Raw genomic sequence first — 15,330 nt, 5'->3', positions numbered from 1 at the left:
GAAAACTATTTGTACAATAAAATTGTAACCTCTTTTAAGAATAAGGAATCTATCCTTCAGACTATTTTCAGGCATTAAGTAATTGTCCTAAGCAGGAAAACATTCTAAATTAGCCTGCAGTGGGTAAACACCTAACGTTCATAACAACTAAATGTTTTTTGTTGTTGTTGCATCATTAACACAAAGCATTTTCAATTTTAAAATTGTATTTATCAACACTGTCAATGTCAGCTGCAGAGAAGACTGGCAAGAAGTGTGTGCGACTGAGCTTATGCTGCACGTGTTTACCGAGAAGGCACACCGTGTAATATTTTAGGGGCCGCTATTTTAAACTATACAGGCATCTTCCTCAGGTTTACCTGAGATCATGAATTAGGACTATTACACTGGGTTTGTACTGATCTGTTTGGCTTATGTATTTTATCATCTCAGCACAGAGAATTTTTATTTCAAAGATGGGAGTCAGGGTCCAGTGGAAACCGGCAATGCAGACCCTCTGAGCCACCTGCTCTTCACCCTTGCTTCAATTTATAAAGTGAATTCCTCAACAGAAGCACACTGTGAGAGCTTTTTGAAGTCTCTGTATGAATCTTAGACTGGAATACCTGTGACATTAAGGCCATCTGAACGCTGGCACCACACGGTCCGTTCATTATTGTCCCAAAGACTTGCTTTCCAGATGTAGTGATAACATTTGCCACCTGGAAGCGAATGTGAAAAGGGTAATTCTATCACATCTCTCTTATCAACAGAAAGAGCATCAGTCAATACTCGTTAAAGCCCCGGAAGGTGGTCCTGGTACCTGTGCATGGTCTTGTTTCCAGAACCTGTTGGGGGCAGCTGTCTTGGTTCTCCAAAGACTGGATTATGAATGTCCTTGACCTAGATTGGCGGCCCGTGGTCTCGAAGCTTCTTCCATCGATGCAGGTTAGCTCACACTTGCTCCACTCAGACCATGGGGTGATGTGGCAGTCTCCTGGAGAGTCACAGTGCAGGGTAGAAGAAACATTGTGAGAACAGGTGTGGACATCAGTGACAGGAATAGGGCCTCCAAACGACATGCAAGGGGGCATGTGGCAGAAAGGTGTGGCCATGGGACGGTCCAAAGGTTGAGGATATTTTACAGTCTAAAAGCACCAACATTGGTAAAATAATTTATTGTTTAATCTAGGTTAACAAAAGAGTGCAAGAAGTAGACTGTTATAACTCCCCTTCAAGTCACGGCAGTCACAACTCGAGCATGATGTAGCTATTGGAAGGGAGGTGGGGAGGATCTGGCAGGAGTTCATGGAAGGAAAATATTGTATAAAATATTTTTATACAATATATATTGTATAAAACAAATCTATTTTCAATAAAAGAGAAATAAAACAAAAAATTAAAAAGGAGATAGACTATAATGACTCAGTTTTCAAGGACCAGCATAACATTACAAAATGGATGTAAACAGAAACTATGGAAAAGATTACTTAAGTACCCCATGCATAGGCACACTTGTCAGTGTCAACATATGGAGTAGACAAATGGCACATAAGTTAAATATAAACATTTACATGTGAATGATGTACACTCAAATCTACATTTGTATATGTAACGTGTAAATACACATACATGTATTGTATTGTAAGGCCTTTGAGTATTTTGAGACCTTAAGTTACCTGATGTAAACTAAATTTCATTGTTAGCATTAACTTAAAATAATCGTCTTATGCTTCCAGTAATGACCTTCACATCTATACAGAACCTGACTGTTCACAGAGTGAATTCACGGGGTCCTTGCCCCATTCTTGCTGTGCTGTCTCCCAGGATCATCAATCTCAAGATCCAGTGAGCATCCTGAGTTTTGGGCGATGTGGAAACACTGCTGAACCAGAGTGTTATCTAGATGCTGAATCTACTGGTTCGTGAGGACAGTGAATGAGATGGGATTCTAGTGTAGTTTTTGTTTTCAAAGTTGGTGCTTTTTTTGTTCTTTCGTTTCCTTACTCAGTGTCTTTTAAAATGTTACAGTTCAAATGCATTAAATCAAATAAATAATTCAACATTGATATGATAGAGCTTTTTAAAAGAAAAAAATCAGCATAACTAAAAAAAAAATGAGACTACCATTGAGGTCGCTGCTCATTACACACCTGGGCAAGGCACAGAACACAGCTGCTTCAGGATTCCTTCTTGGAAGGGGACCTCACCACACAGCGCATCCTCCACTTGCACAGCTGTGTGGGATATGGAGCCATTGTGGACTACACAGGAAAAGCTGCGCACCTGGACTCCTTCCCCACAATCTCCACCCTAAGAGAAGAAAGTAGCCAAATCTCAGAGCTTTGCTCCCCAAGGAAACTCCAAGGGTACACAACAGCTTCATTCTTTTTAGAATCCCCTCTCACCTGTTGACCACAAAGCATCACTGAATTTCAGGGGTTGACAGGCAAAATGTAGAAACACAAGCACTTGCTTTAGAATTTATGTCCCCAGAATAAGACTGTTCACTTGGATAGAATTGGCAAAATGAGAAAAAAATACATAATTTGTCTCTGTGTATATGAGAACATAGCCTGATGTTCAATCATCTCCCAGAGAACATGCACAGCCCCAGGCTATGAATTTCTCTTTAATTTTTCTAATTTTTTTTCTTTGCCGTATATGGTTCCCCCCCCCCCCCCAATCAGGTTAGGATTCAAATAAAACTGCTTTTTCTCTGTTGCTCTTCGAAGTTATTTTTCCAGCGTGGTTTTCATCCTGAGTAAAATGCTCTGAGGATGTTTCAGGCTAGCATCACCCAGAAAGCTAGGCTGTGAGGGACATTCTTACAGTGCCTTACAGAAACAGAAATGGAGAGGTAAAAGGCTTGGTGTTTCTAGAGCCCAAGTGTGTGCTGATGGAAGTTATCTTGTTCTCAAGGTTTTGGCAGGCACTCAGGAGATAGGCATCTTCGCCAGGATTTTGATAAGGTGCTCATCTCAGAAGGAAGTTCTTTGGAAAGTTGGATGACTTCAGCTGACAGCTCCATTGGCTCACATATACCTAGGAAGCAGAGCTGGAGGTGGAGCTTTAATGGAAAGAAGATCCTGTGCCAGGATGGCAGTGGGAAGGGTCAGACAGAACTGAAGCAGAAAAGGAAGGAAAGCAAGCCCAGGTCATGCTGGATTCAGTGTCACAAATAACTGCAAATGCATGGGGGTCACTCATCATGTCTTTCAGATGTGGCATCCCATACCTCAGCACTACCCATAGAGCATAAGGGAACTGAGGTACAGGGGACACATTTATAATGCCAGAAACTCTGTGAATCCTATGTTCACTGATCAGAGTTCATTCTGGTACCAATTTTTATATAACCATGTTTAATTCATGCCCACTAAGTCCATAAGCTGGTAGAGAGCTAGTTTTCTATTTCCTTTTGTTATTTTGATTACTCTGTGTGTCTTTTCTATGAAGAGGCGGGGCAGGGAATGAGACCATATCTTCATTTAGGTGACAGATGTACAACCCTCTACAGCAAAAGCTTGTGTTTCATCCCTTTCTTGCTCCTTCCTGTCGCAGAGGATAGATATGGCAGTGCCTGGACCTTGGAGATGCTACCGCTCTTGCAGAAGCATAAGTGCAAAAAGACCAAGGTGTCAGCCAATGTAGTCAGGCTATCATTGATTCTGGGCATGGAGTAGGTGTTTATCCTTTCATGGGTAGCTGGCACTGACTAGACATGCTTGCATAAGCTTCACAGCATCAAGGGAGCTCATGGTGTCTGCTAGAGAGAAAAGATACCACAGACCACCAGCTTGGGTGCTTTTCACACAGGGCAAGGATAATGATATTCAGTAGCGAGAATTCAGCTAGCTATAGTTAGCTGTGATCCAAAGCACCAAGTTCCAGAAATAAATATCATAAGTGCTTAACGTATGCTGTTCTGAAGAACTTCATGAGTTCTTTCTGCCTCATCCTGTCTCATTCAAGATGTGAATCACCTCTGTTTGAACAGGTTCAGAACATTTCCACTGTTCATCTGCCAGTCACATGACAGTCATCCTGGTCACCAGATCAAATACTGTGGCATAACACAATGCCTGAGTTCTAGTAGGCTTTATTTATTTAATAATGGTCCCAAAGAACAAGAAACTAATTTTTGCAGTCTCCTGGGTCTGTATTGTAGTTTTTGTTCTAATCACTTACAGACTACTATTCTCTCAGTGTGTCCAACTTAGAAATAAACTTTATTACAAGCATTAATGTATAGAAAAAATATACTAAATGCTAGGTTGAATATTTTCAGATTTCTCACATACTCTGGGGATCTTGGAGGATAAATAAAATGGTCAACTGACAAAAAAAATGAAAGTTTCAATTTGGGGAAACTGAAATTACAGCAGTTTAAAGCATAAAGAACCCGAGGCAGTATATAAATTGGGAACACCAATTTATTATTTATAACAAAACTTTATAAGAAAATAAAAACTTGACAGCAATTACAGTTGGTTGATTGAGGAGTCTGTTCATGCTACTATAACACAGTACCTTAGGCTGAATAATTTATAAGTGACAGATATGCACTCCCTATGGGAGTTTAAGATAATCAAGACTAAGGTGCAAGTTCATTGTAGATGGGCCTTCTGCTTGTCCTCAGTAGCAAAAGGACATTCATCCTCCTGGGTCTATCACGAGGATAGAACCTTCTAACACCCTCATACTATTATCTCTCTTCTCTTATATTTGTAGCCAGTCTTCTTTTTTTTTTTAAATTAGGTATTTTCTTTACTTACATTTCAAATGTTATCCCTTTCCCAGTTTTTCCCCTGGAATCCCCCTCTCCAATCCCTACTACCCCTTTCCCTATGAGAGTGCCCCCTCACCCACATACCCACCAACTCCCTCCCACCTCTCCAACCTGGCATTCTCCTATACTGGGGCATTCCCCTATACATCAAACATTCACAGGACCAAGGGCCTCTCTTCCTGTTGACTCCCAATAAGAAAACCCTCTGCTACATATGCAGCTGGAGTCATGGGTTCCTTTGTGTGAGCTCTTTGGTTGGTGGTTTAGTCTCTGGGAGCTCAGGGGGGTCTGGTTTGTTGATACTGTTGTTTTTTCTATGGAGTTGTAAACCTCTTCAGCTCTTTCAGTCCTTTCTCCCACTGCTCCATTGGGGACACCATTCTCAGCCCAATGGTTGGCTGAGAGTATCTACCTCGGTATTTGTCAGGCTCTCAGGAGACAGCTATATCAGGCTCCTGTCAGTACAGGAGAGTGAGATCCCAGACTGCATCTATCAAGGTCTTATCACTGCTTGGATCACTTCTATTGCATCATTTAGTTATGAAAAGCACCATAATTTTAGGACTAAATGCCATTTTGGAGAAAAGTTTAATATCAACCCACAGCATAACATTCCAAACAAATGTTCTAATAAAAACTCGCTGCCCCAAAATGGAGAAATAACAAGAATAAACCAAAGTTCCTGTTTTTGGCGGGGAGTGTTCCTTCATAACTTAGTAATTTGAAGTTGGCTCTGCTGAATTTGCTAGGTGCATTTGTGCAAATGAGTATTAGGACTCTTTATACTTGGAAACAAGTCTGAAGATGCTGAGCAGATGTGGCCTTCGAAAGTCCTTGATACCTTTAACTGAGAGATGCATCAATGAGAGGATTTTTTTTTTGTTTTGCATTTCATCAGACAGCTTGTGTGACAGTGCAGGAACAGAGCCTCCACTGGGGGATCATCTTAAAAACCAAGATAAACAGTGATCGGCTCCTGATGTGTATCTTGGGATCAGCTCATATTCAACCCTAATCTCTTACACTATTAAGGACAGCTACTATATGAAAAGAAATCAGCATCTGAGTGACACTTCCATTCATGAAGCAAGCACTCCCTTGTACAGAATTTACACACAACAGTTGGGAGGCAGAGCCCAGCTTCTTGGAGCAATGTGGTAAACAGGAAGTGTTCTCCAACACACTCTGCTGCCTTGGTCCTTAGTGGATTTTCCCCTCTACCAGATGTGAACAGTCAGATAACACTAATAAACATCACTATAGTTCCAATCAAATTTATGGTAGCAAAGACATTTCACTGAGTTCTTAATTTACCTTACATAATATATATATATATATTTCATATATATTATTTAAAAATATCTGCAAGAATCAATGTTCTACAGTTTCAGATTTGATCAATTGAGGATTCAGTTTTGTAAAAATAAAATATTTTCAGACTGAACTTGCATAGGTTTTCTTTTTCTTGTCATTTTTTAAAAATTTTATTGGATATTCTCTGTATTTACATTTCAAATGTTATACCCTTTTCTCTCCACTAACCTCCCTCTTCCCCCTCAACTTGCTTCCATGAAGGTGCTCCCTCTCCCAATCACCTTCTCCACCTCAGTGTCTTGGCTGGTTGATGGTGTTCTTTCCATGAGGTTACAAACCTTTCAGCTCTTTCAATCCTTTCTCTAGCTTTCATTGGGGTGCCATTATTTTTTTATGGCACATAGCAAATGTATGCATATCACTTATATCTTAGTAATTAGCAAAACAATTACTGAAGCAATTCTAATGTATACAAGTAAATGAAGATATAGGTTATATGCAAATACGACAGCAATGAAAAACTGGAGATTCTGAAGGTATTAGAATTAATGGGGAGGGCATCCAGGAGTCAGTCTGTTTGCTAGTCTCATAAGCTAGATAAGAAAATGATGTTTGGAGTGTTTAGATAATTGACAAGGTGGGAGGGGACACAGCTAAAACTTGTCAGAACTGTAAACAATATTATGGTTGTTAGAATTCAGGGTCTCAACTATTCATGAAAAGACGTTAGTGGCTGAGGAACTTAGGTAGAACTAACAGAGTATGAATATATATATATATATATATATATATATATATATATATATAATTTTAAAACAGCAAAAACTAAAATAAAGACCCTGCAATCATAAACTCTTAGCTGGCATATTCCTCCATCTGGTGGATAAAGTCAGTCCAATTTTCGCTAATGCTTTTCTATGAAAAATATAGGTAGACTTGTCACATCCACAGTGCCATTTTCAAGCCTCCATCATTGTTGCCTGACACTTTCCAAAGTCAAGCAGCCACTGACATGCTGTTACCACCATCACTGACAGACACCCAGGGGGTTAGAACGTGTGCAGACAGGGGAAGCAGAGATAGTCTTCCTTTGGGTGGAAAGTCTGCATGTAATTTAATCAGCAATGCCCCAAACTTAGATCTATATTTAAGAAAAGACACTTTAGCAACAATATCCTGAGTATTTGTTTCACAAAGAATTAGCAGGCTTCAGGAAAGTCAGATACATAGGGAACTCAGGGCAGTCAGCCCAGAGATTGTCCCTGAGTTCTTTCTTTCGCATCTCTGCTTTTATGTTTTTTTTTTCTTTTGAGCTATTTGCTTTTAAGTGACTGACATTATCCACCAGATGGAGGAAGGCTGCAGCTAAGAGTTTGTGATTGCAGCATCTTTTTTTTTTATTTTTGTGGTTTAAACTTTATCTATTTTCATATATTTCATATATTACATCTCCACTGCAGTTTCCCCTCCCTCCTCTCCTGTAAGTCTCCACCCTCACCCCATCCCCAATCCTCTCTTCTCCCCTTTCCCTTCAGCAAAGGGCAGTCCTCCTAGGGATATCAACCAAACATGGCATATTAAGTTATAATAAAACTAGGCACCTGACCTCATATTATAGCTGGGCAAGACAGCTCAGTAGTAGGAAATGGGTCCCCGAAGCAAGTAAACCATCAAAAAGAGCCCCTGAGCCTTCTGTTAAGGAATCCAGTGAAAATACCAAGCTACAGAACTATTACATATCTGCAGAGGGCCTAGGTTAGACCCCATGTAGGCTCCTTGATTGTCATTTCCATTTCAGTGCGTTCATGTGAGTCCACGTCTATTGGTTCTGTGGGTTTTCTTGTGGTATCTTTGACTGCTTTGGCTCCTACAATCTTTCTTTCCTTCTTCCACAGGATTCACTGAGTTCTGCCTAATGTTCGGCTGAGGATCTCTGCATCTGTTCCCATCAGTGTTTACCAGGTCTTTAACAAGCTTCAAATCCACCTCAAACTCATAGGAAAGAACACTGTGCAGGTAGGTATGGAAGCATAAAGTGGACTACAGTAAGGACATCGCTACCAAGTGCAGGTGATAGGACTCACTCTGTCTAGAATTCAAGGGAGTTTTACCATTTCCTGAGGCAAGAGCCAACTCTTGTTCCCATGGGCCCCTGGGTCCTCTAAATTAATGACACAGCAGGGAAACCACTATCCTACACCTAGACCATTGCTACCAAGCACCATGGACACTGCTCACCTTTGTCCCTGTGGTTCTGGCAGAAGGTCAACATGAAAATAACAGCTTCCACTGGGCATTTGCCCAGCATGATCCTGTGAGACAAATTGCTGGACTTTGTCAAAGACTAAAAGACTGCTGATAACCGAGAAGGAAAAAGGATGGCACTAAGGCAAACAGGATGTATGCTAGATAAGACTTGGAGTGTACCCATTTTCTGTCCCGAGCTTCTCCCCCTTTCTCACCCTCTGTCTTCTATTTTTGTTAACTCTGCTCACCCTTGCACCATAACGGCTCCTTACACTCCTTATTTATTCTTTCAAAATTGTCATAATTATAACAGGGACCATTTTATCCTTTTTCTTGATTTCAGTCATTTTCAGATAACACTTCAGATGCCCAAAGAATTCCGAGATCTTCAGTCAAGTAGACTTAGAGCTGTTAGGTTATTTCTAAATCTATCAATCTGCATGACTACCTTCAAAACATAAAACAAGACAAAACAGGAAGAGGGGACAAGCACACCCCATCACTTTGTTCCTCTAAGACCTGTTAAGAAACATGGAATTTCAGCAGGATTCCAAAGCTGCTCAATGTGGCGATCCTGGCAGGGGCACTAAACATCTTCATGAGAATACTCGAGAGATTTCTTAATGTGTAACCCAAATTTTTGCTGCCTAATTAAAATATGCTCCAGAACATGAACTGAAGGTTAAACTACCGTAAGACAGAAATAAAGAAAATCGATGCACTTTTACTTAAGTCAGAAGCCAGCGAGAATTCACGGCAGCTGATCTTTGCTGATCAAGCACAAGCTCGGGGGTCTGTGGCCTACAATGATGTCACTAAGCATTTATATCTCAGGCCAATAAAAAAGCAATTATTGAAGAAAGGGTAGTAACCTTGGTTAGCGTAATAACGTTAGACTATAGCTTTCGCCCCTTTGTCATCTTCTGTCCATTTGCAAGGCACTGTCAAAGCTGAAAGTTAACTTTTAAAAATCATAATCCAAAGCAAGCTGTGCTTTTCTACAGAGTCAGGGTTCTGCTTAATTAAAGAATGCTTTGATATTCTCAGCAAGCAAAGAAATAAAAACACATAGAATTCCTGAGGATGCTGAAGAGATTGGCAGTTTCTTGACCTAGCTTATTATAATCAGTGCTTAATGAATGGCTGTTTAGACTCTTAGCAGCGTCACTCTGCGTGAAACTAACTCGCTTGCATTTTCCCATGTTCTTCCTTGTGTTAAAAATAACATGTGCTCAGAATCTGGTGCTGTATAATTTATTCAATCACTGTTTTTGATGAGACAAGTGCTTTCCACAGAATGGGAAGCAGTCTCTAAGTGTCATGGCATGACCTACCTCCAATTTACATGCAGACCAGTTGCCAAGGACCCAGCTATAACAGGGTGTCACTGGGCAGGGTCTCTGCTGGGTGAGTTCTGTGGGGCATTGTCGACCTTCTCCCTGGGTTGGCATAATGATAAATCGAGTCCGGCTCATTCGACCTAAAAATAATAAGGGAGGTGTCAGTTATTGGTCAATTTTTGGCTTGGAAATGGAGGGAAGAGTTCTTGCATTGTACATTTAAGTCTTTATTATATTACACCGAATTATATCCTGACCATTCACTCTCTATTTTTTTTTTGCCATTTCAACTTAGAGTTATAGAGACATAAATTATTCTCAAGATTGATGTTTCAAAAGATCTAAAATTCTTCTCATTTCTATATCAGTTTTTGGGTCTGAATTCTGTACCTGTCAAACAGGCTGATTTTGTAAATGATATAATGCAACTTTACTTAGCAAATACTTATTAATCTTTATTGTGATCAAGACATCTTGCTATGTATTAGCTCTAGTGGTAAAATAGCCATATATATCTTCTCTGATAACAGAGGAACAAATATTAGACACAAATAAATAAAAGAATATCTGTTTTTGTCTGTTAGGGTCTAAATTAGTGAAGTATGAGTGACATATAAGCCACGTTTCTTTAGACATTCAACAGAAAGGTCACATCTCAAGGATCTCACAGTTTTCATCAGTTAATTCAACAGACAATTTTCCAAAAAAATGTGGATCCATTTATTTCTTCCTTCACTGAGCGCATGGAAAATTGTAGGCTGGCTTATACAGGGGAACCAATGATTCTTAAATGCATATATATTCAAACAAAGGTACTTTATGTCACAGTGAAATGAAAGGGTGGATTTATAAGCAGCCAAGGAAATAACGGTGTCTCTTCCTATCATAGAAGCCCTTCCAGCATAAGCTCAACGGAAATGTGAATGGAGTGGCACAAACGATTCAGCTGAGCCTCTTCTTCCCTTTCCAAAGCCCCCTTGATACTGGGTTTTTATGATGAGTATGAGACACATTTAATTTAATTATTATCTAATACAATTTGTCTTGTTTGTGAACATAATATTTCATTGTTACAAAGTGAATTATAACAACATATTTGACACTTGTTAAAGAAGAATAAGTTTTACAGGAGTATGCACTGAAGCATCCCTCTATGCCAGAGTGAATCAGAGACTTTTTTCTTGATACTGAACTTGAAACAGAAGAGCTACAAGCAGATGCACTATGAGAAGAGAATGTATGGAGGAGGAGAGATGATCAACCCTGAGCACCTAGGGCTAGAATAGTTGTGAGGAAAAAAATATCTAAAGAAAATCCTAGAATCTTCTAGAAAACAAGTAAGATCTCACATTTATATCCAAAGGGAAACAGAACCACATTTCCCTAGCTTTTCCTTGAAATCCTGGGGTAGCATACTTTCATAGGACCAGAATAGTTGCTGACATTCATAATATTATCACAGATCTTGGGGCCAAATAATTCTGTTTGAAGAAACTTGAAGAAAACCAGGTAGGTCCTGAGAATCTAAATTCTTTGGTGGTTGAGTCCTGTCACTGACATAGCACTCTCTGCACATTAAGTACTAATTGAAAAGGGAACTAATTGAGAGGGTGGGGTATAGCTCAGTGGGGTATAGCTCAGTGGTAGAGCACCTGCCTAGCACATGTAAAACTGTGTTATAAAAAGATAGTGTTACTGAAAATCCCTAATTGATTATGTATTTATTTCATATTTTAAAAATATCTACATTACATTAGGTTATCAAAAATGTTAGATAACATTATCAAAGTACTCATTGAAGTGGTACCATATACTTGACAATATTCTAAACAAATTATATGTACTGACCTATATAATTAAACAATTCTAGAAAAAATGTTATCTGTCTATATTACAAGTAAGAAAAATAAATCCTTATCACACCAGCCAGGGTCAGTTGCCTAAATTTAAACACTAGTCATGCAGAGAATAAGAGCCATAACCAGGAAGCTTCAACTATTCTGTCTGGTTGAAATTGCAAGAGACTGGGAGTGATCGCTACAGAGGAAGATTGTGGGAGATACCAAAAGAACATTTTTCCATTTGTCACAGGAATTTGTGTTGGTGATGATATGGGATTGCTGAGTAACTATGCATCTTGAACACAGAGAGAGCCCGGATGTCCATTTAAACATTTCCCAGAACCATTAAAATCAAGTTGTAAGTCAAGCATCATTTATAAAATGCTATCTACAGCCTATGAACATATTTGGCTCAAGAGTTCATGTGACATTTGATCAACAACATCACAAGTTTAAATCTCCTGTCTATTTTATTGGTCAAAATACCTAATGTATTATAGTTGCATGGCTTTCTGTTTCTGTAATTATATTTATGATGTAATGATAAAATACTGCATTTTATCATGACCATATAACTGTTCGTATGCTGATGGCGAGTAGTTGAGAATATTTTTATTTATTTCCATTTAAGTGACAGGTATTTTTTGTTGTAGATAAAAGTGAAAGAAATCTAGTAAGTGCAGAGGGAAAGTTAATAGTGTTACAGGTGATACAAATAGAAAAGGGGGGATAATAGGGAGGGAGTTTTAGGTGGAGAAAGATATAGAAGAATGGAATGAGAGACAGGTAGAGTTAGGAAATAACCGACATGTAGACATGTTTGAAAGAGTCATTTGGAAACCTACTATTTTATCAGCTGCACACACACACACACACACACACACACACACACACACACACACTGTATTTTATATCCATATAAAACATTAATTAAAGCTAATTTACATAGGAGAAACACTTCTCCCAGAACCCTAAGTATTCAAATAAAAAACATACTACCAGATGTGTGATTCCTTCATTGAACTGTTGGTTACATGTGTCCCAGAGACACCCCATTACCCCTAATTTACTGCCACTTTTCTTAGTTGCATATGAGACCTTGATGGTACGATTTTATTGCTGAAGATACTGCACACATGTGGCTTTAGGATATGGAGAAATTGAGTTGGTACTGATCAGGGAGCTTCTTCCTAGTTGGTTTGTTTTCATAGTAATGGAAGGTGCTGTGTAGTTTGCTGAGAGATCAGTCACCAACAGTCTTACTCAACTGCAAACATGAACTACAATAATGACCAGTGTGGTGAGTCATTCCCAAGGCATGCAATAGTGGAATGAATGTTACAGGAGCTTCACAGCCACTTTTTTTTCTTTTGTTTTCTCTTTCTTTTTTTAATTGATATTTTCTTTACTTACATTTCAAATGTTATCCTCTTTTTCAGTCTCCCATTTGGAATCCTTCTATCCCAGTCTCTGCCTGTCCTTCCCTCTATGAGAGTCTCCCCCCATCCACCTACCCTCTCACTCCCACTTCCTTGCCCTGGCATTCTCCTACATTAGGACATCCAGTCTTCACAGGGCCAAGGGCCTCTTCTCCCATTGATGCCATCCTCTTGGACATATACAGCTGGAGCCATATGTACATGGGTCCCTCCAAGAGTACTTTGGTTGGTGTTTTAATCTTTGGGAGCTCTGGGTCTTGTTGGTTGATATTGTAGTTCCTTCTGTGGGGTTGCAACCCCTTCAGCTCTTTCAGTCTTTTTACTAACTTCTTCATTGGGGATCCCATTTTCAGTCCAATGGTTGGCTGAGAGCATTCACCTCTGCATTTCTAATTGGATTTCAGTCACACTCCATGGGAGGAAACATACACCCCCCCCCCCACACACACACACTGTAATTCTGGCCAAGAATCAATGCTTAGGGAGCTTCTTTGGACTCAGATCATTCTTCTCAATGAACATAGTAAATTCATATCTCTCTATTCATAGATCAGTGAATCTCTCATACCTTATTAATGAAGTATAGTAGTTAGTACTGAAACTCACAACTGATCAAAGTGGATTGCATAAACATTAGTGGGACATTCAGCCACAAATCTGACATCTGTAGTACAGCTTGCCCTAAGGATCATGGATCCTAAGAGGATGATACCAACTAGAGACTAAGGAGGACCTGAGTGAAACAGTGTTTTCTCGACATGATAAGAACCCTGCCTTCATGAACTCAGAGCAGCAGTGACGGCCTGCACAAAATCAAGCTAATTGATATTCTGGCAGGAAGGGAAGGTACTTCTGAGGAACTATGAATGGTTTCTAGGGGAGGGAGAGTTATTTTTCCTTAAGGGAATGTTTCCTGTTAGGTCAATCTTGCTCTGGTAATAGACTCATATTATGGAGTTCAAATGGCACTGTGAGTTTTAAAATAAAATAAAAAGCATATGAAGTTGGGGGAGTAAGACAGTGGGAGTCGATGAGAAGCATTATGGGAAGGAGGTAGAGATGGGTTGGGAGGCCTTGTGAGGATGAAAGGATGAAGAGATGGGGGTAGATTGGGAGGCTTTATTGCAATGAAGAGGGCAAGAGTGACATTGTATGACATCCTTGAAGAATTGTTAAGAGTATTATAAACAATGATGATGTTAAGTTTTAAACAGTGAGACCCAAAGGCCCGTCATAAGGAGCACAGCCATAGGGCTTACTTCTCTTTTGCTACCCAGATACAAAGATAAGATCTTTGAATGTGCCCATCACCAGCAAGAAGCATACAGTAAATCTTTCTTTAAGTCACCTTATTCTTCAAGGTTGCTTAGGGTTCTACCTACACATTTCCAGTAAAGATGGGGAAGTATGAACAGATGTGGGGTTTCTCCAGACTCTCTCATCTTCCATTATGTCATCTTTTCTTTTTCGTTTTATTATTTTGAATATCTTTATTATATTGAATATGTAATGTATCCCTACAACTAAAGGTTCACCAATTCCGAACTATCAAACTGGAAGTGGAACAAGAGAAGATTCAGATGGCACCAGGATGCAGGCTTGATCATCAAGTCAGAGTGAATCTGATGCAGGCTTCTCAGGATCCACTTCAGACTGGATGGAACCTCAGCCTCACCAGCTTCTCTGAGCAGCGACTATTAGAGGCCACAAGCAGTGGGGAGTCTTGACAGCCTGGTTTATGGTTATGAATTCTGCTGGAGGAGGGGAAACGGGGAGGATATAGTCAAACTACAGGAATTTAAAAAATCACAGCAAGGATGGAGCGAGAAGATTTTAAAGCAGCTGAGGCACAGTGGAAAGAAACTGGGCTTGGCACCAGTCATCTGTAGTTGGAAATAATTCTTTGAAATTAACAGCTAGGAAATGATGGAACTCTATGAAGGTCCTCTGAGCACGAATTTCCTGTTCTGTAAAATAAAACTAAGAATATGGAAGGACCTTATTATCTGAGGATAATTCAGGTTGGGGAAAATGTCATTTAAAAGCGAGTATCTTTTAAATGGAAATGAAATTATTTTTAATAAGTACTAAAAATGTTTAAATGGGATTCTTTTTCTGGAACTTAGAAGTCTGTAACTGAGTTTATCCAGTGCCGAGTACCATACAGATCATAATTATGACGATGTGCTCACCATCAGGATAAGGAGTACATTCTGCCAAGCAGGTTCCTTCCATAAGTTCCTGATTACACTATGAAAATCCATTTCCCATGACTGGTATTTGTAGCATGATCATAAAGTCTTTGATCTCTCGGCCACTTTTTTGTGCCTTGGCTTCCTTTGAATATTTAATGTGAAGATCACCCTTTTAATAACGCC

The 15,330-nt window shown here is 39.5% G+C and overlaps 1 protein-coding gene across 1 annotated transcript in view; it reads right to left on the bottom strand.

Moving 5' to 3' along the window:
• The window catches only part of THSD7B (thrombospondin type 1 domain containing 7B), a gene marked incomplete at both ends in the record, with an annotated part of 731,038 nt that overhangs the window by 18,204 nt on the left and 697,504 nt on the right, over window positions 1–15,330 (bottom strand). The window contains 4 exons of the mRNA XM_080917661.1: window positions 606–701; window positions 803–976; window positions 2,133–2,292; window positions 9,667–9,812. Coding sequence (XP_080773787.1) covers window positions 606–701; window positions 803–976; window positions 2,133–2,292; window positions 9,667–9,812 — 576 coding nt within the window. The remainder of the gene's footprint in view (window positions 1–605; window positions 702–802; window positions 977–2,132; window positions 2,293–9,666; window positions 9,813–15,330) is intronic.

Source organism: Micromys minutus (genome assembly GCF_963924665.1).
Source record: "Micromys minutus genome assembly, chromosome: 6".
NCBI lineage: Eukaryota > Metazoa > Chordata > Mammalia > Rodentia > Muridae > Micromys > Micromys minutus.
This window is presented reverse-complemented; position numbering and strand designations above follow the sequence as displayed.